Below are 20,247 nucleotides of genomic sequence, written 5' to 3' on the forward strand. Positions count from 1 at the left end.
TTATTATTAAATATTAATTATTTATTATTAATAAATATTAATTATTATTATTATAATTATTCAATATTAATTATTATTTTTAAGCTGAGTAGATTTCAGCAGAGCAGAACAACTCTAAAGAACGGGGCCTAAGATGGTAAGACTTGTAACTTAAGAGTTAAGAATTATTGGTCTTGAGTTCAAGTCTTATTATATGCATTTTTTAGATGCAAACCTAATACATGTTGTGAAGGTGACATGACATGTTTATAGTGACATGTGACACATATTGCTGACATGTCGAACTTAAAAAAGGTGACACGTGGAACATATTATGTTTAAGGAACGCTTTTTAATATATAAGTATAGATATAGATATTTGAAGTGTTGTGCTCTAAGTTTCTAACTTTTCATTGTCCTTTGAGGCTTTGATATACTTGTATACTTCATTTTTTATAATAATCGCAACATCATGTTTGTCTTACAAAGTTACAAGTTATTCCCTCCGTCCCCCTTTTATTTGCTCCATCCCAAAATTTACTTTATTAAGAAATAATAGCGAAAAGATAGTGGGATAGTCCCTAGTCAATAACTCAATACGACAATACTAGTGAGTATTAACCATGATTTAAAACGAAATTGGGTAATTAATAAGAGACATCCATTTACGATAAATGAAGCATATAGAAAAGGACAGATGGAGTAAAATGACTAATAAAATCAAAGATGAAGTCAATGGGCTTAGCCACTTTCTTGTATCATTCGGACTTCTCTTTTGGACTTTTCATAGGTTGTCGAACACTCAAAACAAACCATCATCAAACACTCAATCTGTCAGTTAGTCAGTCAGTGTCAATCAATACTTCCCTTGTTCCTCATTTCTTCCATTTGCCTCTCATTATATTCAATTACTACTCCTAATTACAAATTAACAAGTTTTTATTTACTACAATTCTCTAATAAGGTACTGTCTTTCACTCTTTCTTCTGTCTAATACAACAATTATAATTAATTGATCTATCCTTAATTTCTTTTTTCATTTGGGTAATTGCAAATTTCGTTATTGTCTTGCAAATGGGGTTTAGTATTAATTAATCAATTTTATGAAATGTAATCAAAATTATAAAATTAATTATTAATTGATTGTGTTTCAGAATTGTGGAAGAAATTATTAATAATGGCGAGGCCTGCTAAAAGAAAAAGAGGAAGGCCCCGTAAATACCCAGTTCCACAATTTCCTCCTGAGTTTTTCAAAATTTATCTACCAGAACACAATTTTAAGCAGTTGGTAATTTTTTCTTATTTTATTTTTTTTCCATTTTATTTATTTATCAGTGTTATTCAAATTTTTTTATACTCATTTGATTAATGTATGTTGCATAAAATACAATACCAGTTATTACAGATTAATGCTAGCATGATAAGGAAATGGCTAAGCTTATTTAAACTATTGCGTAAATTATACCTACTTGACAATATACCCAATGCGTAGATTACCCATGTGTTACAGACGAAGATAGTGTAGCTCTAACATATTCCGTATTGATACATTGTAATGTAGTGTTTTGAATTGTGGAGTTGAATATAGAACTGACTTTTCCTGCAGGTGTTTGGTGCTTACAAGGTTTAAGGGGGAGATAGATTAGTGAATTTTTAGTAGTTATTATTTCGAATTTTAAAAGGCTACCAAGTCTCGAACTCTGATAATTTTATAAAACTTGCTAATTGGTAAATGCATAATTTTTTTAACTCTAATATAGTACTATTAAGTAAGCTTTAGTTTTTTACCAATATATAGTTTTGTTAGTACCAAATAGAATTTGTTGTTACAAAAACCTCATTTTTATTTTCAAAAATCCCACTTGATAAGTTAACACACAACTAGGAATATGATAGTGACTCTGGTGATCATTCTAGGTTACATTGTAATTTTATTAAAGTAAAGAGTTATGTGTCTACATCACTTACTGTTTGTGTGTTTGCCTAATTTGTGTGTGTGTGTTTTTTTTTGGGTTCTCTAGGGACTTATAAGGGGGATCTTTGGGATTAATCAGGAGGTATTTCTGTTGTTAAAGCAAGATTTGCATATCATGTATGTATAAATTTGGAGTTTCTCAATGATTAATAATCCCATGTGGAATTTTGATTGTTGCAATGTGTGGATCACCAAACTGGCGGGTGAACTGGAACTTGTTCTCTTCGCAGGGCCCTTAACCATGTGAAATTGAAATCAGAGAAAATCGAGATGTTCTCTCATTTACATTGTACATACATAGTCTAATACATTTTGCTTCCAAGTTCCTAGTAGGGAATTATTGTTTATTTATTAATTAATGGTGACCTTGGTGCCTAGTATGACACTATGACATGCTCTCTGCATTTAGTTCCAACCCCTTAAGCTATGATGAGTTGGGATATTTCACATGCCTAGATTAAAATTTAGAAGGCAGCAAATTAAACATCAAAACTGCAGAATTGCATCTAAATACCTCTTGATTTCTACTGTATACTTCAAATTTCACATGAAAAATGTATTATAGTTTAAGTGAACTACATCCCGAGCCACTCATGCTTGAGAGTAGAGATAAGTTGCTTCATAGTTGTACCTTATCTGGAATTTGAGTTTATGTAGCCTCAAACTTAATCAACTTCTTAAAGGACCTTACTTTACTTCTGTGGATAGTGTTAGTTATGAAGGATTCTATCTTCACCTGTACCGTATAAAGTATTGAAGACTATGTTTGTGTTACGAAGAACAGATAATGGGATCCCATATATGCCTCAGAAAATATTTTGTCTTATGATTTGGCCAAAAGCATGGTTGAATAATCACTATGTAAGTGGGAAGGATCTTAAACTTTTTTGTCCCAAAATGCTTTGTGGCATCTCTTGTTGTCCAATATGGGCTTATGTGGATATGCAGAGATAGCATATAAACAGAATAGTGTTGCTTCTTTCTTATAGCTATGTACTTATGTTGTAGGCTGTGTAGGCGTTGTGGCTTCTCTCTTGAGTCTTGATGCACATTAATCTGTTAAAGGAAAAAAATGAATTGTGAGAACTGATTTGGAACTTGAATTGGTTCTTCTTACAGGCAATACCACCTGATTTTTTAAGGAATTTCAGAGAGAAAACTCCAAAGAAAGTAGTCTTGAAAAACTTAAAAGGAGAAGTTTGGAATGTGGATCTAGAAAAGGCAGGAGGCAAGTTATTCATGAAAAAGGGTTGGGATGACTTTGTGATAGGCAATTCAGTAGCGCGAGGAGAGTTTTTGGTCTTTACATACAAAGGGAATTCCATGTTCGGTGTAAAAATATTCAGTATCAATGGATGTGTGAAGGAGGATGAACCTATGGGCACCAATGATCAGCCTCGTGTGACAGTGAAGCAGGAGCCAAACTTTGAAGAAAGTTATAGCCATCATACTGATGTCTGCTCCGAGAATACATATTTAGAAAGAAGCACGAAAATAGAGCAGATGTCTCAAGGTTAGTTGTTTTTAAAGAAGTCTATCCTTTATTATATTTTTTGCCATTTAACTCATCATACTCATAATCTTGAAGAATATGCTGACAGATTTGCATGAAATAATGACAAGAGGTGTTTCAGAAGGAAACATCGATTCAAAGAGGATACGATTTACAAGTGTTAGCAAGGGAAAGATATATGAAATGGTAATTTTTCTTTTATGTGTTTGCATTATTATATTGCCTTTTGATTATCTGTTCATTTAGCATCAGTTTTCTGTCCAATATTTTACAGTATCAAATGTCTACATTAATTATGACACATTTATGTAGGCATGCTCAGAGTCAAATGTTCCAAGAAGGTGAAGGGTTCTATGTGATAATCTCTGTTGTGAACTGTATAATACTGAAATTTGTATAGTACCGGATGGTACACCCCGAAGAACATATGTACACATGATCAGGCAGTTCTATTTACATATGAAAATAAATTACTAAAACTGAAATGATCAGGCAATTCTATTTTTATTTCCTACTGAGTATTTTTTGAGCCTTGTATTACATATTTACATATGTGCACATGTTTCGTGTCTCACATTAGAGAAATTATCGACATATAATAAGCTTGAGAAATAATCCCCTGCTCTTTTGCATGTAATTTATAAGTAAATCCTCTTTGTTACTCATGAGGGTCGAGTCTTGTTTTAGTTTTTAGCTGGTCTTATTGATGTTTGGTTGAATAGTAAAAGGAGTTTTATTCCCTTTGTCTGGAGAAACTCCATGTTTTAAGTGTTCATTACCTCAAAATTGGCATCCTATTAATCATTAATACCCCCGAAACAGCTCCTATACAATCCCCCCACGATACAACCCAACGATTAATGAAGAAGGTTTATCACAGTTATGAATTGGGAAAGTTACTTTCTATGATGTCCCTTTGTGTTTATGTGTATCATCATTTCCTTTATTTTCTCAAAGATTGCTCTTCTTTTACCAAATGTAATACAACCCAACCAAATAGGTGTATATTGTCCGAAGATTTGCAAAATTGCAATGAATATAACTTTTGGTTATATCTGATAACATTTGTCTGAGGACTGTAAAAATCTGATTTTAACCTATTTGTATGTGCAGAACATTCCTGCAGGTATCTTCACGGAATACAACATTGAACGGCCCAAAACAAATAGACCAGAAATGGTACTTCTGAAGTACCCGAGAGGGGTTTCGCAGACAGTGAAGATCTGTCGGGAACATGACTGTGTTCAGGTCACTACTGGTTGGAGAGAATTTCAGCTGAAGAACAAATTGATTGAGGGAGATGAATGTGATTTTGAGATTAGTCTTGGTGAAGGAAAAAAGATCAAAGAGATTGAGCTGTTGCAAATTCGCCCTAGGGCAGCAATCACTCGTATGATTTAAAATAAATCCGAGGCCTAAGAACGAGTGAATGTACATTATCTACTTATGGACCAAAACATCAGCATTTGTAGCTTCTGATGGGTATGTTAAAAAGTTTGCTAGAATGCTGGAATTGAAACCAGTTTCTACCGGCACAGAAAGGGAGGTTCAGTGATAGTTTTTTCCTGTTAGCATTCCCTCATTATCTGAGAGTATGATTAGTTTATTACTCCGTACTAGGTTGGTACTCGATGATGCATGTTTTATAATAGAAAAATATCTTTTTTCCAATAAAATATTACCACCTCTTTCTTTTTAATTTTTACATTTGAAATCTTTTTGTGATAGAAAAATGATCAAAGTGTAAAAATTAAAACAAAGACTAAAAGAGTATAAAGTGTAAACTACGAGTACTACGGAGTAGTTGATTTTGCAACAAATTATACAACTTAAGTAAAAAAGGGTTTTTGGGAAGAGTATAGTCATTAATGCGTTTTTGGTTGAAAAATATTGCAGTAGTTATTGTTAAATAAAGATACTCTCTCCGTTTTTTTTTTTTATGAGTAGTTTTTTATTGCAACGATTACTCAACCTTGTATTACAAACTTTTTAACCTTCTGTAGTTCTGTCAATGCCTGATGAGTGATGATGGTAAAAATGCAAGTATGACTTGAAAAATTGAAACAAGCAATAGTATGTTGGGATAATAGGAGTAAAAAATCAACAAGATTGGTTAAAACATTTGATGTGACTTATCTTAGTGAGAAAAAAGAATGTACTGAATTATCCCTTTTAACAGTCCATTTAATATTTTTGATACTCCGTACGATTTTCTGTACTTTTCTCAGGCTAACGACAAAATAACTGTAATTCATAAACACCAAAGATTATGTCATATTGTTACTGTTATTAACTACTTCTAGCTTTTGGCGCTCTTTCTGCTGTTTTCTCTGTTTTCAGCTGCATTTCTTGCACATCATTTAATTTCACAATAAACTTACATTTCTTGCATATCTCTCTCTTGGAAAAGTAAATTGCTGCTCAACCCCTTTCAATTTTAATATTCAGGTAATTTATTTTCATATTTAAATTATTGAATTTTAAGTTTTCAATTTCTTAATCTTAATGAGTTGTTGGGTTGATTTTGTGCATAAATTAGTTGTTTTTGTTTTTTAGTTTATCAAATTAGTGTAGGTGAAATTCATGGGAAGTTTTTTAATTTGACATTTCTTATTTTTTAGTTAGAAATTGATATTATAAATTTATAATGGGTATTGTAATTGTTTGCCAAATTGAGAATTGTTGAATTTAACTAAAAATGGTGAATGTTGAATTGTTTGAATTATTTGGGTATTGGATCAACCAGAATTTGTAAAATAATGGCCGGGTTTGTTTAGTTTGTTGAATACTTGGTTGGGAAAAAATGTGTGAGAAATGGGATCCAAATAAATCTAGGTTTGATTCTTTTTCTGAAAAATTATCAGTTTAATGCTCTGTTTAAAAGTTCAGTTTAAATAATGTGTTATTATTTGATGATTGAGTAGGAATTTTGGGTTTTGATTACTTATCAATTGTTTTGACTTTACCATACTCCGAAATTGACTAGAAACAATGGTGAAACGAGAACAAGGAACTTCTTCCTACTCTGAGTACTCTGATGAAACAATGTTGAATGATTCGCAACCTCGTTCTGAGCCGAGTGTTGTGGTTGGAAGTCTTGGAACAATTTTGAGGTGAAAAAGAGGAAGGCCTTTTAAGATGAATGATTTGCGATATGTTCCGGGATTCTTCAAGATTTATCTGCCTGAACACAATTCAAAGCAATTGGTAAAACTTTTTTCTTTTCTTTTTGTTTTTTTATAACTTAAATTACTACAAATTTTTGCAATATTTCTAGTATTGGCTGTTTTACATCCATAAGTGGTTTGAATTCATGTATGAGTAGATTAGATTGAGAACAAATTTGTCATCTTGCAGGTGATACCTCGTGATTTCGTAAAGAACTTCAATGGGAGGATTGTCAAGTTTGGGTGCTTGAGAAACCTAAAAGGAAAAACTTGGAAAGTGGAGTTGGAGATAGCTGGGTGCAAATTGCTTATGAAAAAAGGTTGGGAAAACTTTGTAGTAGATAACTCATTAACGCGAGGAGAGTTCTTGACCTTCAGCTACAATGGAAATGGCACGTTCACTGTCGAAATATTCAGTATCAATGGATGCAAGAGTTCTTAGATGAGGATGTTGGGGGTACGGTTATGTCATGTATAGTTTCTCGTTAGTTTGTTTTGTTTACTTTATATTCTCTGTTTTTTTTTTCCCCCCTTCTTTCCTGGTTTTGTACTGCTCATTTGAAAGTATTGGTGTATTGCAAAAAAAAAAAAAAAAAAAAAAATGAAAAAAACATTTCTGCTATGAAAACTGTCTCATAACAATTAAAAATAAATTCCTTGAAAATTTCAGCTATATTTTCCGGGTCAATAATTTTCCAAAATTAATGTCATTACAAAATGATTTCCATTTCCAACATGTACAAGTATCTATAATTTAGTCATGCTAGTGAAGTTGTATCTTGTATGGTTGGAGGTGTTTTTCTTACTATTCTGCAATACATCTAATTTGGGATTGTTGGGAGATGCTCAGTTTTTTTATCATTAATAATTGTCCTCATGTCAACCATCAAATAAATAAAAATATAGTCAACATTAACTTCCCCCATAACACTATGTTATAAAATCTCCATTTGAAAAAAAAGAGCTAATAATCAATTGAATCATCATAGTCTAGTGAATCAGCAACATCATCAACCATCTCTCCCACCAACAACCCGCCCAACAACCCGGCCCCAATACCCGCCGCAGCCCCTAGCCCAAATTTGCTCTTTTTCGGTTTTTGCATATAACCCGTCGGTGCTTGGCCGGCGTAACCATATCCTCCTGGAAACCCGTACCCATACCCCACATGAGGATTAGGGAATGGTTGAGGGGAATATTGGGGTTGATATCCATATCCGCATCCATATCCATATCCATGCCCATAACCTTGGGGCGGGTATCCAGGTTGAGGTGCACCATGACAATTGGCCCCACCTACATTTGGGTTTGGATATATAGAATTAGGTTCTGATTTTGATGTGGGACCAGAGTTTGGGGAAGTTCCAAATCCCTGTACAATATTTGAACCCACAATCCCAGGACTTGGACCCACTGCAGGATATGCTATGACCGGATCATCAAGTTTCCGTTCAACGCTTTGACAATATTTCTCTCCAAATTTAAATGAAAACTCCAATTGACCCTTAAATTTACCCGTGGGGGTTTGGACTTGGTATAACACATTCTTTTCTTGATCGATCATCTCATTATTGGATTTGTCATCTTCATTTTCGGAACCAAATGTATCAAAAAGCTCCTTTAAGGGTACATATACCCGACCCACTTCCTTATCCCCAAGGGTCCGGTCCGACATAATTTGAAAAACTAAACCAAGCCGGTTCATTCGAGCGGCTGACTCATCAAATGTAAACTTCATTTCATGGTTCCACTTCGGGTTGGTCCCACCATCTTTGTCAACCGTAGTTCGTTGTATGGACCGTGGGTCCCCGGAAACAGAACCGATTACGTAGACATCCATCTTAGAAAATATATTTACATCCTTCAAATCCTTTGCATTGAGTAACTTCACCTCAATTGGTCGATGCTCCATTGTTATTATTAATATTAGTAATTTTCTTCAAAAATGAGATTTTCTTCCCCCTATGGAATTTGAGGAGGAGTTATTGGGGGGAAATCAAATAAACTTTGAAGAGAGAGAAATTGAAAGACTAAGATGATTGTATAAAGGAGATAATGGTTGGATGAGAGGAAATTATGGCAATTTAAGATGGAAAAACAAAGGAAAGTGGTTTAGATTTTTGTAATAACAAAGTTTAAGTAGAAAGCCAACTTTAGAGGGTTCCAAATGAATTGGAGCCATTGTTATTGTGATTCCCTTTAAAAGAAGATTTCACGCGTCTAAGGATAAAAATGACGTGTTATAAATTACTCGTAACAATTTAGCAATGATATTACCATATTAAGAAATAAGGAAAAACGCGTTACTTTCTTTATACCTTAAATTCCTAGCTTATTGCTAATTATATGGAAAAGAGTAGTAAAAAGTACCAGATCAAGATATTCTCCAATAACTAGACAAGAAATTTTGGATAAATACATATGTTTTTTTTTTTTTTTTTTTGAGAAACAATGTTTTTTTTTTTTTGTGCTTCATAATTTGTTGTGTTGCGCTCTTTATAGTACTAGTATTTTATGCGCAACTTTGTCAAACATATGTTGAATGGTTTGCCACTTGACAACCTGTAGTTCAAAGTTATTGCGTTTTTGGCCCAAGAATATATTCTTTGAAGATCAAATTTAAAAGCAAAACACCACATATTAATGCTAAATTGAATTCGCAAAAGTAATCTTTTCAGACTAAACCCAATTAATGGAAACTTAATCGTCTGGTCGAGTAACACGAACCCAAGCTTACGAATACTAGTGATCAACAATATTTAGTACGGAGTAATCTGTTGCTTGTTCTTACTTACAAAACGGGTCTACAAAGTTAAGTAGTTTTGTAATGAATCTATTCTTACTTCTGTTGCTTGTTCTTACTTCTTACAAAAAGGGACTGAAAAGTTTATTGTTTTTGTGTTGGGTCTATGCTTACCCTCAATCTACGCGCAGAAAATATGTGAACTGGACCAAAATATTTTGCGGAACACGCATGTTTCAACTCAATCAACCAAAAAAATTTAAAAGACCGAAAGCACAAACATGCAGCCATGAGATGAAAAGGGAGAGGAGGGAGAGGGAGGGAGAAATTGATCCACAGCCTCGAATCAGGTACACATTATATGTTCCCGTACCATGAGCTACACAAATATTCAAGCTCTCGAGTACAATTCAGCTGATATCAAGTCTCCTTGACACCATGCGCTCCTAGAGCCCCTCCCCTTCTACCCAAAACAAAACCCCTAACGAGTAACCACCCAAGCAACAATTTTGTACAAACAATTGTGCCATTGCAGCTATTTGCTCTAATAACAGGGTTTCCTAGGCAGCCCATTTCGTACCCACTGGCCTCTCACTGGAGCTGAAATGTCGTTCTTTACAATGCAACATATTCCGGCGAGTATCAATCCTCCAGATGGAAAGGTGGGCCCTTGATGATATGGTGGTCCAACGTATTTTTCAACATGTATGCACCTTCATTTTCTCATAGAGGATGGTAGGGCACATAGCCTAACATGCTCTTAACGTTGGTCACCACATCATGGCACCTTGTCAAGAGGTTCATCATCTGCTGTGAGATGTCTCTGGTGGGCTGTAGACCCTGTGGTGGTACTTGATTTTCAACAGAAGGTTGTGGAGGAACTACCCTCGAATTATCATGCAAATTATTTCTCGGAGATAATTCAACTGTATCATGTAGGTGATTTATTGGAGGCCTAATAAAATGGGGAGGATGGGGAAGGAGAGGGGGTTGCAATGGATGTGAAGAAACTGTGAACCTTTGATTCTTACTAACATCCATAGCAATAGATGACGATGAAGAACCTTCATAAGATGACAACATCGAATTCCTAGACTCCATCTTTTGGCCTTCAAGACCTCCCCTATTATCAGTACTACCTTTGACCTCAACCATGTTGAATCTCACCCGGGCTGTTCTTGCACTGCTTCCACCATTGTTGGGCACACCAGTCTCATCGCCTCCAGAAGGTTTCTTCAAGCAGGACTTCAGCTGCTGCACCGGCTGCTGTGGGGTTGCAGTGGTTATCACAGGTTTAGACTCTATTGTTGATGAATCCCGGTTTGCTGCAGGCTCATTCTGCAAGTCTTCGACCCTGCCACTGCTTGGCTGCTGAGGTTCAGCTGCTGCCACAGGCTTCACTATGAGCTTCACGTTTGCAAACACAGATTTGCTTCCCGTAGCATAGCGTTGAGCAACTTGTGCATGTTCTTCATAGAGGAAAGCAACGCGACAGGTGTTTGTTTTGTAGAAGACCCGGCTGAGTGATGTGTCCATTGGGCCGAATCGGGCAAATCTTGCCTTCAGCTCTACCAGGGAAGGGAGTGAGGAGCCAGATGGGTATTTCATAATGAGATAATGGGGATCCACCATCTTTGGAGGACGGTCCAATTTCTTTTGACGCTGTTCTGACTTTATGGGTTTTACTTGCGGGCTTTGTGTGGCAGCTGCCTTAGCTTTTCCCTCAGCTCGCTGCAGCATCTCTGGGTTCTTTAGCAGGGTTCGCTTTACAGAACTAGAGGATTTTGCTTCAGTTATTTTCTTAGCCTTCTTAGCAGCTTTTTCCTCCTGACGCTCAGATGGCATCCGTTTCCGCCCTTTCCCGGGATCCTCATGTCTGGTAGAGAGCTTCTGCAGTTTTACAGAAGATGCAGCTTTACTGTTCTCAACAGAAGTTTTCTCAGTAGATTCAGATGCAGGGGTAGATTTGATGTCCCGACCCTCCCTGAGTTCAGATTCGGCAGCAGCTGAAGCACTGGAGCTCTTCAGAAAAACAGAGGAGCGAAACTTCAGGAAAAACTGTCGTGCAATTGCAGGCCCATTTCTTTCCATACCATGGACAGGGTTCAGGGCAAGACCTCGCAAATCAGCCAACAACTGTGCAAGATCAGCCTCATTGCCTCTAGCTTCTTCCGATGACGCAAACCCCACTTGTGACGGAACAGAATTGATTGCTCCATTATCCTTCCTTCTCTGACTTACTTGAGAGTCATCTCTGGACAAGGCAGCAATCTCAGTAGGCATCCCAGCAGTAAAAACCGAATCTTTCTTCACATGCTCTATGCTCCTTTGACCATCTATTTTCCTCACTTTCTTCATCTTCTTCTCTGGACGATCAGATTTCTCAGAGATCATTTCACCTACAAAGCGTTTAGCAGTTTTTTTCTTCTTCTTTATCATGCCATCTCTCACAGAAAGTTGGCCAACATCAATAGAAGTAGGGCTACTGATGTGACTGTCTGGAACCTTAACAAGCAAACTACCTGAATCAGCTACCACCACACCACTAGAATCCAATTCTCGTGACGCAGATGGTACCATCACACCAATACCTGTAAAACAAAATATCTAATGTTAAAATAACACAGCAACAATATCATCCATTTCCCTGTAAGACAAGATTTAAAAATGAGTTCATTGCCTGCAGTTGAAGCATCTTTTGTGGTTTCAGCATGAGCCAAAGCGTCATCTGACACAGGCAAATCCCTTTTCTGGAGCACAAAAGCAGCTGCAGCTGAATCAGATGCTCCATCCTCACATGCAGAAGATGAAGAGGAGCTTGCATGACCTTGAGCGGTCTTAACTTTCCTCAAATCGGCAGCTTCATCTCTGCGCTTAAACAGGTATCTATCCTTTTTGGACAGCTCCTTTGTTTTTAAAGCTTTAGTGGAGCTCTTCCGACTACCAAGAGTATCCGCCATGACTAATGGGCCACTTAAAGGAGCTGGACAAAACACAAGACCAAACATCAGCTCCAACAGATTAAGTCAACAATTCAACAGATAATAACATGGCTAACAAACAGAAGCAGAACGTCTCTAGAGATCGATAAAAGATTCAACTATAAATTGAGATTACTAAGTCATACATATGGACATATTTCCTCACAGGAACATATGACAGTATAAGATTAATCCCTCATAAACATCGACAGGGACAGGTAAGACATATTCTTGAAAGAAATGTGCAGTGATTGCCAGTAGTCAAGTAGAAAAATTAAAAGCAAGAAAGGTTAAACTTATAACTTCTTACAGCAAAATTTTATGTTAAATCTCATATCAGGCACCTAAGCAAAATCTAATAAGTAGTTTCAGAATTGATCTAATTAAAGTTCTTCCACTCATAAATCCTTCCACACATTATTCTTCCCTTCACTTGCATCACTTCAGTTGTACCACAAAGGATCTCAGACTTGCATCATGTTCGCTGTACCAAACACAATATTAGCCTTTCATCATCTTAGCTGTACCACAAAGGATATCAGACTTGCACCAAGCTAGTATAAAGGTATTTTTTTTAAAAAAAAATCACTGATATTTGAAGATTCACCATCCACAAACCCCCAACTCTTCCACAAATTATTAAGTAAACGATACAACGATAGTGTCGAGTGGAAAATGACACCTAACAGATCACCATAAATAGATCAAACCTATTTTATTACAACCTTCAAATATAACAGAGTAAAGAGTGTTCATTGTTACCAAACAAATCAGCAAATCTAAAGGTTGATTCCCAGACAATTATCATTGCAAAAGCTAAACCGTTTTTTTTTTTTTTTTTTTTTTGTGTGTGTGTGTGTGTGTGTTGTTGTTGTTGGGGGGGGGGGGGGGGGGGGAGAGATTTGACTGAATACAAACATCTTGGTGATGGAGTAACAAGTTTTGTTTGACTGTTAAAATAGGTTGACATAAAGCTCAATTATCATGGCAAAAGCCAAACCCTTTTTTTTTTTTTTTTGGAGAGAGAGAGAGAGAGAGAGAGATTTTGGCTTAATACAAACATCTTGGTGAGGTACTAAAAGGTTTTAAAATGTTATAATAGGTTGACATAAAACTCGATTTCAATACTGTAGCTTAATTACCACAAATTGTGAGCTGACTTAACCACAAAAAAGATGCTAGATCTGTATCTTGGGTCATCCAAACTGTCAGCTACTCAATGTCATCTTCCTTATTGCTTTCAGCTATGTAGCATGCTATATGCAAGAAAAATTCTAGGTTGAATAAAGGGTAGTACATCAATAACTAGGCAGGAGTGCCTACTTCCATCTCTCCTCTTTCTAGGTGTCGATTTTACAATAGAAGGTTCAGGTAGACATTTGCCAGGTTGAACTAAGTAAAGATGCTCCATTTATCTAACAGTCAAATATGATTCGCGCTGAAAAGGTAAGGCCAATACTATTAACCTTTCATATATTGAGTGTGCCCAAAAACAGGAAGTTCTCATAATCAAAATTTTCTTTGACGAGGTATACCTTACCTGAAAGAAGTGATTCAAAAGCGAGGAAATACCAATTATTTAATCTTAGGAGATTTCGACATCAAAAATTCAAAACTCAGCAAACAAAGCTAATATCCTTTTTGTGGGGTAGGGGGGGGGGGGGGGTGGGTGAAAGGGAACTAAATGACTCACAAAAGCATATGCAATTACATAATATCCAATTGGACTGTCATAATAATACAAAAGGCATCAGCATTCTACAAGTCAAATCACAGTTACCAAAAGGTAAAACTAAGATGTAAAGTTTGTAATTCATTAAAGGTGTCAATGTTTTGCAGTGCTACCACTCATTTGCAGTATCAGCCAGCAAAGGACACTGATAGGTAACAAAAAAAAACAAAAAAAACACAAATGCCTGTACATAAAATGATAAAAGTAGGTAACAAAAAGGTCAACGGAGACAGAACAAGACTTTGGAGGGGTTCTAGTCCCAGCATATAGGGCATTCAAATGCTATCAATTGCTACAAACTAGCTTAATAACAGACAGGAAAATAAATCATTTGACATTGGTACTTAATTGACTCTCAAGAGTAATACAATGAAAAGGTGTCATCTTCTAGCAATAACACATATAGCTGCTGATCTGCAGACTCACTCTCATCATTTGCCACATGAACTATCTTTTTGCAAAGTTCATCAAAGGATAAGAACATAAATGACAAAAATCTAATGATAAGAATTCTTATGGTGCAAGAAACCCCTCATCCAAGTTAGAAATGGTCAAAATGATTCAAAAATCTTTCAGCAAGAAAGCAACAAACAATAAAACGCAAAATTATAATTAAAATATGAACAAGGTAGCCCCTTGAATTCAGGTCAGAAAAGCACCAAGAACAACTGAACAGATCATCAATAGACATGGATATTAATGGCTATATGTCCATAAATGATTCCACACACAATTCTTGAGTAACGCCAGCATGCACTTTATGACACAGATAAATCTCCCAGCATTGTTGAAGGTCATACTAAAAAGCAATTTAGGAGCTTCTTCTGTATTCAATGTAATATAACAAGAACAAATTTACTAGAGGCCAGTCATAACAGCAGCCATTTGACAAGCATTGAGGGGGCAAGGGGGTTCACCACTCACCAGTAAATAGTTACAAACACACCAAAAAACCTGACCTCAAAGCGTCAAGCCAACCAGCAAACATTCTCAGAGAACACCAAGAATACATTGATATCACTTCTTTTAATTGTTTACTATGAAGGATACTGAAAAATTCTGCATCATATTATATAATTACACACACATTTACCAGAAAGTTAAGTTTACAAGCTAATGCATGATACTAAAATCCCTACTTCACCTTCAGAAAGATATCATTTCAACTTTGGTATAATAAAACTCAGAAATTACTTCACAAGAAAGAAGGCTGAAGGCAGTTATACCTCGAGATGGCACTTTATCCAATGCTGGCAACTGGGAAGTTCGTACTGGAGACTGACTAAAAGCTTGAGCATAAGTCTCATCAAACTCTTCAAATATAGATCTGCGATATGCAAGGGTGGTAGCTTTGTTTTTAATAAAATCAAGGTTTTTACTTTCTCCACTCATTGGTGCCACAGCCAACTGCTTTATGAACGAAAGAGCATCAAACGGCTGGAAACTGTCTCTTGCCTTCCGAATTTGACTCAGTGAATAAATAGCACCAGGTTCATAATCTACAACATCAACAGCCACATAACCAGGCACATTTGCTGGACGGAAGTTGTTTGGATTCCGACAGTAACAACTTAACCCTAGAGCACTCCTCCGACTGGCCTCATCAATAGATTCCTCCACAGCCCTAACAAAATTCCTCGAAGTTGTCTGCTGCGATTTTTCTGCAAAATGAGGGTCATACGGAACAAGTTCCGTAGTGTCAAACCACCCATAACTACTATCACCAAAGAATGCAACCAACAAATGCCCATGCCTCCTTGTCCGTCGAACTGAAGAAGTAGCAAAAGCTTCATTAAACAGATGGCCCGGCCACCACGGATGAGACTTCACCTTGCCCCAAACCATATCACCCATTTCAAACCCGGAATCCAAAACCAATCCACTTCTCATTTCATCATCCCCATCACTAACACTCACATCTTTACTCACCGAAGTCTGCAAATCACCGCGATTCTCTAACCTAAACTCATCATCCTTACTATCCCTCTCCGAATCCTCATCGCCACGAACATCCTCCTGCTTCATTCCATGAACACCCACATTCCCAACACCATTTAAACTACGACTAATCCTCCCGCCCTCGTCTTCTCCATCTCTAGACACCATTCCCTCATCCTTAACCTCAATTTCTCCATCATCCTCCTCCCCATCATACCCCACTAAATTCCCAGAATCACAATTCAAACGATAACCCGCAATCGATTCCGTATCCGTTTTTGTGTCCCCGCCCAAAACCCTAACTTCATCCATTTCCCATTCAGGCCTCTCTAAAACCCCCTTTTCATCAATTTCACTAATTCGGGCACCTAAATCTATCCCAGAAGAAACCCTAATTTCCGTATTCAAATGCGAATCACTAACCCCTTCATCTGTATTTCTCTCCAAATCGAAATCGTTGTTCATTACTGATACCATAGTATATATAAATATATAAATATATAAATATAATTAATATCAACTAACCTCTAATTCAACCAAAATCAATACAAAAAATTACAGAAATTGCTAAAAAAAAAACACACCTTTAATCAATGCAGTAATACCAACATATTACGCGATAATTTGAGAAACTAAAAAAAATTAAAAATCCTAAAGCAAATGAAACTAATCTAATGAGCTGAAATTTGAAGAAAAATGGAGTTTGGTGCAAAAATTGAGTGAAATAAAACTTGGAAGTTGTGGGAGGAGAGAGAAAATGGGGGATTTTCTAGGGTATACAAGATTACATTACTGAGAGAACGAGAGACTTGTTTCAGGTAATGGTTTGGTATTATCTAAGGGGTAATATTGTAATTTCATGTCTTCGTATTGTTGCTAAGTGGCAATGCCACTCTACTCGATCACATTTTTAAAATCGACACTACTCTAGTAGACTAGTACTCTTCAATTTTTTTACACTCCGTAGTACGGAGTAATTTAATGACAAAACTAGATTTTGGGTCCAAATAATATCTTTGGTTATTTCACGATTTACAAATTAGAAATTACATTAGTCATAGGAGTACATTGTTGAGTTTAAAGGCCTGTTCTTTTCAGCTTAATTTCAGTTCAGTAAATCAGAACAGGTGCTAACATTACATCCTACAGAGTAAATTTTTTTTACATAAATTAAATTTTGTTTACTATTAAATTGTCATTTGTTAGTATACAAATCGTATAGTTTTGTTCAAAAAAAAAAAAAAAATAGTATAAAACTCGTGTAGTATGACCACATATTTTGGCCATATCTTAAAATTTAGAAAACATATCGACCTAATTTTAATTATTACCTCCGTTACATATTAATAATATGTAAAAAATGTCTAATCGTTGCAAATAATATGTAACGGAGGTAATAGAAAATTTAAACATACAAAGTACAGATTACTAAGTATTCGCAAGTGTTTTTTTTGAAAAATATATTGCTTCTGTAAAATATATAGTTTCCTTATTTATATCCATACCATTTGTTCATTACTGTACTTAACGTTCATAGTTTCATAATTCATACCATTCTTCCTAAGAAAAAATTTCTTTATATTCATACCATTCTTTCCTAAGGAAAACTTTCCCATGAATATAAAGAAATGAAAGAATGGTATGAATATAATTAAGGAAATTTCCCTTTTTTACCGTTCGATTTTACGTTATGTTTTCCTATGATACTATCTTGCTAAGAAACACACAATATTATTTGAACTCTCAATCTCTATATATATGTAATTAGGTGTATAGGACAACAATAAACACGAGTGTAACAAGAATAGTTGAGCTAGCTAATGAAAGCAAAAATTCATTAACTTTAAACATGTCGGATTGTTGTGGATGTTGTTGTTGTTGTGTTATCGTCTTAGTCACATGTATCATTATCGGCATCTTGGCGTTAATTAGGGTTGATGATTTGTTTGGGAATAAGCACGAGGATGATGGAGGTCGTCTCAACTTGGATTTACATGTCAATCCGTCTTATGATTACCTTGGGTTGACGTCCGTGGAAATCTTAAGTAGTAAAAAGTTTACAAGATCCGATTTAAACTTAACCCTCATTATGTACTCTAAGGTGCCCAAAAAGTCATTGTCTGTCGATGGTGTATCTCTCGAGTATAGTGGCAAATTGCTCATTGTATCCACAAAGACTATTTAACATTCTTATCAAATATCGAATTTGATTGAAACGATCCATAATCGAAAAAAATTAGAGAGAAGCTCTACTGTTAAGGTAGTTATGCAATTCAACAATGTTACGGCTAGTAATGCAATTGCGAAAAATTTATTGGCAAGCACAGGCAGAGAACAAGGTTTGGATAAGTTTAGCATAAAAATTTGGGGTAATTATCAAACTAATCATCATAATGATTCTCCAAAGTGTGGTATTACAATCGAATGTGAAGGAAGGTTAATTCTTCAAATCATGGCCGAGGCTAAGAGGATGATTAGTGACCCAATTTGAAAATAGTATAGTGCACCCGGGTGCACCATGCGCATGGTGCACCCGGAAAGAACATTAGGCTTATTTTAAAGAACATGAGAAAAAAAAAAAAAAAAAAAAGAACATACAAGTGTTTGAAAAAGAACATGCTACTATTTGAAAAAGAACATGCATAATAGTGTTCAACACAAGAACATGTTTGTGTTTGACAAAGAACATGGCCTCCGAGAAGAACATTAGGCATATTTTAAAGAACATGGAATAAAAAGAACATGTTAGTGTTTGAAAAAGAACAAGCTAGTGTTTGAAAAATTAACCTTGCTTGGTTATCTTCCAGTTGGCTTCAATTCATTATTATTCTTCTTTCTCCTCTAATTGTTCTTTTTTGAACAAATTGTACTTTATAGCTTTAATTATTATTTTTTTTTTTAAAAAAAACCCCAAATTCACAAAATTAAACACTTTGACTTTAAAATTATTGACGAAAAACAATTTGCATGTACAAAATTTATACTTACATTTTACTTGAATCCACCATTTGTTTAAGTTTGAAGGTTGAATTGTTGAAATAAGTTTAATTTTTTTCTTGGGTTTCACTTTGAAGATGAACAATTTTGCTATTTTGAATTTTTTTTTGAAAAATAGAAAAAGATAGAGAGAAAAGTTATGGAGAGAGAAAATGAGTACTTTGGAAATGATTTTTACCCAAATTCATTGAAATTCTTAAATGAAAACGATGGTGTAAGGGTGATTAAAAATTGACAGCAAGAAAGAGAGTGATAGGAAGGGAAAGAGGAGTGAGAAATTACAGGAGAGGAGAGTGATGGATTTGCAGTTGCAAGAAAATAAAAACATGTTAATTTTTTACCCATGTTCTTTTAAATGTACTAAATGTTCTTTTGGGTGCACCATGCGCATGGTGCACCCGGGTGCACCAACCACAAATTACCCAATTACAAATTGTTCATCCAAAATAGGTTACAATTGATCCAATTTTACCCTACTTTTATAGTTCTATACTAGATGAAGTAGTTGCTTACCCGTTTCAAATTAGTTGTTACGCTTTAATCGACACAAGTTTTATATTCCATCAGTTATTAGCCTATTAGGTGCTTCTCTGTGGTTGACAGTGGAGTATATTTTTATTTATTTATTTATTTATTTTATTATTTTTCGAAACCAGTATATTTTTAATTCAGTAGCTATATGTTGGCATGTTGCCCATTCTAGGCTAATTCAGTAATTTAAGATCAATAAAGGTTGCATATTTTTTTTTTTTTTTTTGACTGGAGCATGATTTTGAATCTAGTTGTACTCGCAAATACTACCTCCGATGCATATTACCACTACATCTTGTTTATTACGGAGTATTTCCTATGTTAATATTTCATTTCGTATTTTTTTTTTAATGACTTCTAAATTTTCTTTCCTAAATGTAGTTAAGGTCTTAAGGAAAGGCACTCAAATACCAAATCACACGGGACGACAGAAGAAAAAGAAAGATGAATAGGGAAACTCATATGATATATCGATACTATTGGATACATGACATTGTCATCATATGTATACATAGGTATAGGCTCAAATAAGTATGTTAAATTTCCATTATCCTAATTATAGCTTGAAGTTTGACCAAAAACCCCCATTTACAATAAAAAAATTGCTCCTCCAAGATTAAATTCTTGATGATACTTGTTTCGGCAAAAAATGAGCTAACTGGGTCATGGAGGGCTGCTTGTGGACCTCAGA

At 35.3% G+C, this 20,247-nt stretch overlaps 4 protein-coding genes across 6 annotated transcripts; 2 read left to right on the plus strand and 2 right to left on the minus strand.

Annotated features, from left to right (window-relative positions):
* The first annotated feature begins 834 nt into the window (after positions 1 to 834).
* Positions 835 to 5,305, plus strand: LOC145606018 (B3 domain-containing protein At1g16640-like). Of its 2 annotated transcripts, none has more exons than XM_081662080.1 (5): positions 835 to 943; positions 1,134 to 1,267; positions 3,074 to 3,467; positions 3,556 to 3,653; positions 4,581 to 5,305. In XM_081662080.1, exons 2-5 carry the CDS (start codon positions 1,157 to 1,159, stop codon positions 4,866 to 4,868), a joined length of 891 nt encoding a protein of 296 aa, XP_081518206.1. In that variant the 5' UTR covers positions 835 to 943; positions 1,134 to 1,156; the 3' UTR covers positions 4,869 to 5,305. The 2 variants fall into 2 exon arrangements, with proteins under 2 accessions (XP_081518206.1, XP_081518207.1); XM_081662081.1 differs by lacking the exon at positions 4,581 to 5,305 and adding an exon at positions 3,780 to 3,980.
* A 1,300-nt stretch (positions 5,306 to 6,605) lies between these two features.
* Positions 6,606 to 7,076, plus strand: LOC145603842 (B3 domain-containing protein At3g06220-like). Its single transcript, XM_081659821.1, has 2 exons — positions 6,606 to 6,674; positions 6,825 to 7,076. Exons 1-2 carry the CDS (start codon positions 6,606 to 6,608, stop codon positions 7,074 to 7,076), a joined length of 321 nt encoding a protein of 106 aa, XP_081515947.1.
* Positions 7,077 to 7,598: 522 nt separating this feature from the next.
* LOC145606133 (protein SRC2 homolog) lies at positions 7,599 to 8,680 on the minus strand. Its single transcript, XM_081662185.1, has one exon. The coding sequence runs from the start codon at positions 8,544 to 8,546 to the stop codon at positions 7,599 to 7,601; it is 948 nt and encodes a 315-aa protein (XP_081518311.1). The 5' UTR covers positions 8,547 to 8,680.
* Positions 8,681 to 9,650: 970 nt separating this feature from the next.
* Positions 9,651 to 16,739, minus strand: LOC145604997 (PWWP domain-containing protein 1-like). Of its 2 annotated transcripts, XM_081661001.1 has the most exons (4): positions 16,613 to 16,739; positions 15,317 to 16,495; positions 12,058 to 12,360; positions 9,651 to 11,968 (listed from the first exon to the last, which is right to left on the minus strand). In XM_081661001.1, the coding sequence occupies exons 2-4, from the start codon at positions 16,491 to 16,493 to the stop codon at positions 10,101 to 10,103; spliced, it is 3,348 nt and encodes a 1,115-aa protein (XP_081517127.1). In that variant the 5' UTR covers positions 16,494 to 16,495; positions 16,613 to 16,739; the 3' UTR covers positions 9,651 to 10,100. The 2 variants fall into 2 exon arrangements, with proteins under 2 accessions (XP_081517127.1, XP_081517126.1); XM_081661000.1 differs by lacking the exon at positions 16,613 to 16,739 and having other exon boundaries at positions 15,317 to 16,523.
* Between the last annotated feature and the right edge of the window lie 3,508 nt (positions 16,740 to 20,247).

The sequence above is a fragment of the Chenopodium album genome, chromosome 22, assembly GCF_948465745.1.
Source record: "Chenopodium album chromosome 22, dcCheAlbu1.1, whole genome shotgun sequence".
NCBI classification, from domain to species: Eukaryota; Viridiplantae; Streptophyta; class Magnoliopsida; order Caryophyllales; family Amaranthaceae; genus Chenopodium; species Chenopodium album.

What these genes read in the sequence shown, in the direction of transcription:
- LOC145606018 (XM_081662080.1), top strand. Translation starts at nt 1,157, where the DNA reads ATGGCGAGGCCTGCTAAAAGAAAAAGAGGAAGGCCCCGTAAATACCCA. An exon ending in AACACAATTTTAAGCAGTTG is followed by an intron (nt 1,268 to 3,073) that starts GTAATTTTTTCT and finishes TTCTTCTTACAG; the next exon opens with GCAATACCACCTGATTTTTT. An exon ending in AATAGAGCAGATGTCTCAAG is followed by an intron (nt 3,468 to 3,555) that starts GTTAGTTGTTTT and finishes ATATGCTGACAG; the next exon opens with ATTTGCATGAAATAATGACA.
- LOC145603842 (XM_081659821.1), top strand. Translation starts at nt 6,606, where the DNA reads ATGAATGATTTGCGATATGTTCCGGGATTCTTCAAGATTTATCTGCCT. An exon ending in AACACAATTCAAAGCAATTG is followed by an intron (nt 6,675 to 6,824) that starts GTAAAACTTTTT and finishes GTCATCTTGCAG; the next exon opens with GTGATACCTCGTGATTTCGT.
- LOC145606133 (XM_081662185.1), bottom strand. Translation starts at nt 8,546, where the DNA reads ATGGAGCATCGACCAATTGAGGTGAAGTTACTCAATGCAAAGGATTTG.
- LOC145604997 (XM_081661000.1), bottom strand. Translation starts at nt 16,505, where the DNA reads ATGGTATCAGTAATGAACAACGATTTCGATTTGGAGAGAAATACAGAT. An exon ending in GGATAAAGTGCCATCTCGAG is followed by an intron (nt 12,361 to 15,316) that starts GTATAACTGCCT and finishes TGTTTTGTCCAG; the next exon opens with CTCCTTTAAGTGGCCCATTA. An exon ending in AAAAGATGCTTCAACTGCAG is followed by an intron (nt 11,969 to 12,057) that starts GCAATGAACTCA and finishes TTTGTTTTACAG; the next exon opens with GTATTGGTGTGATGGTACCA.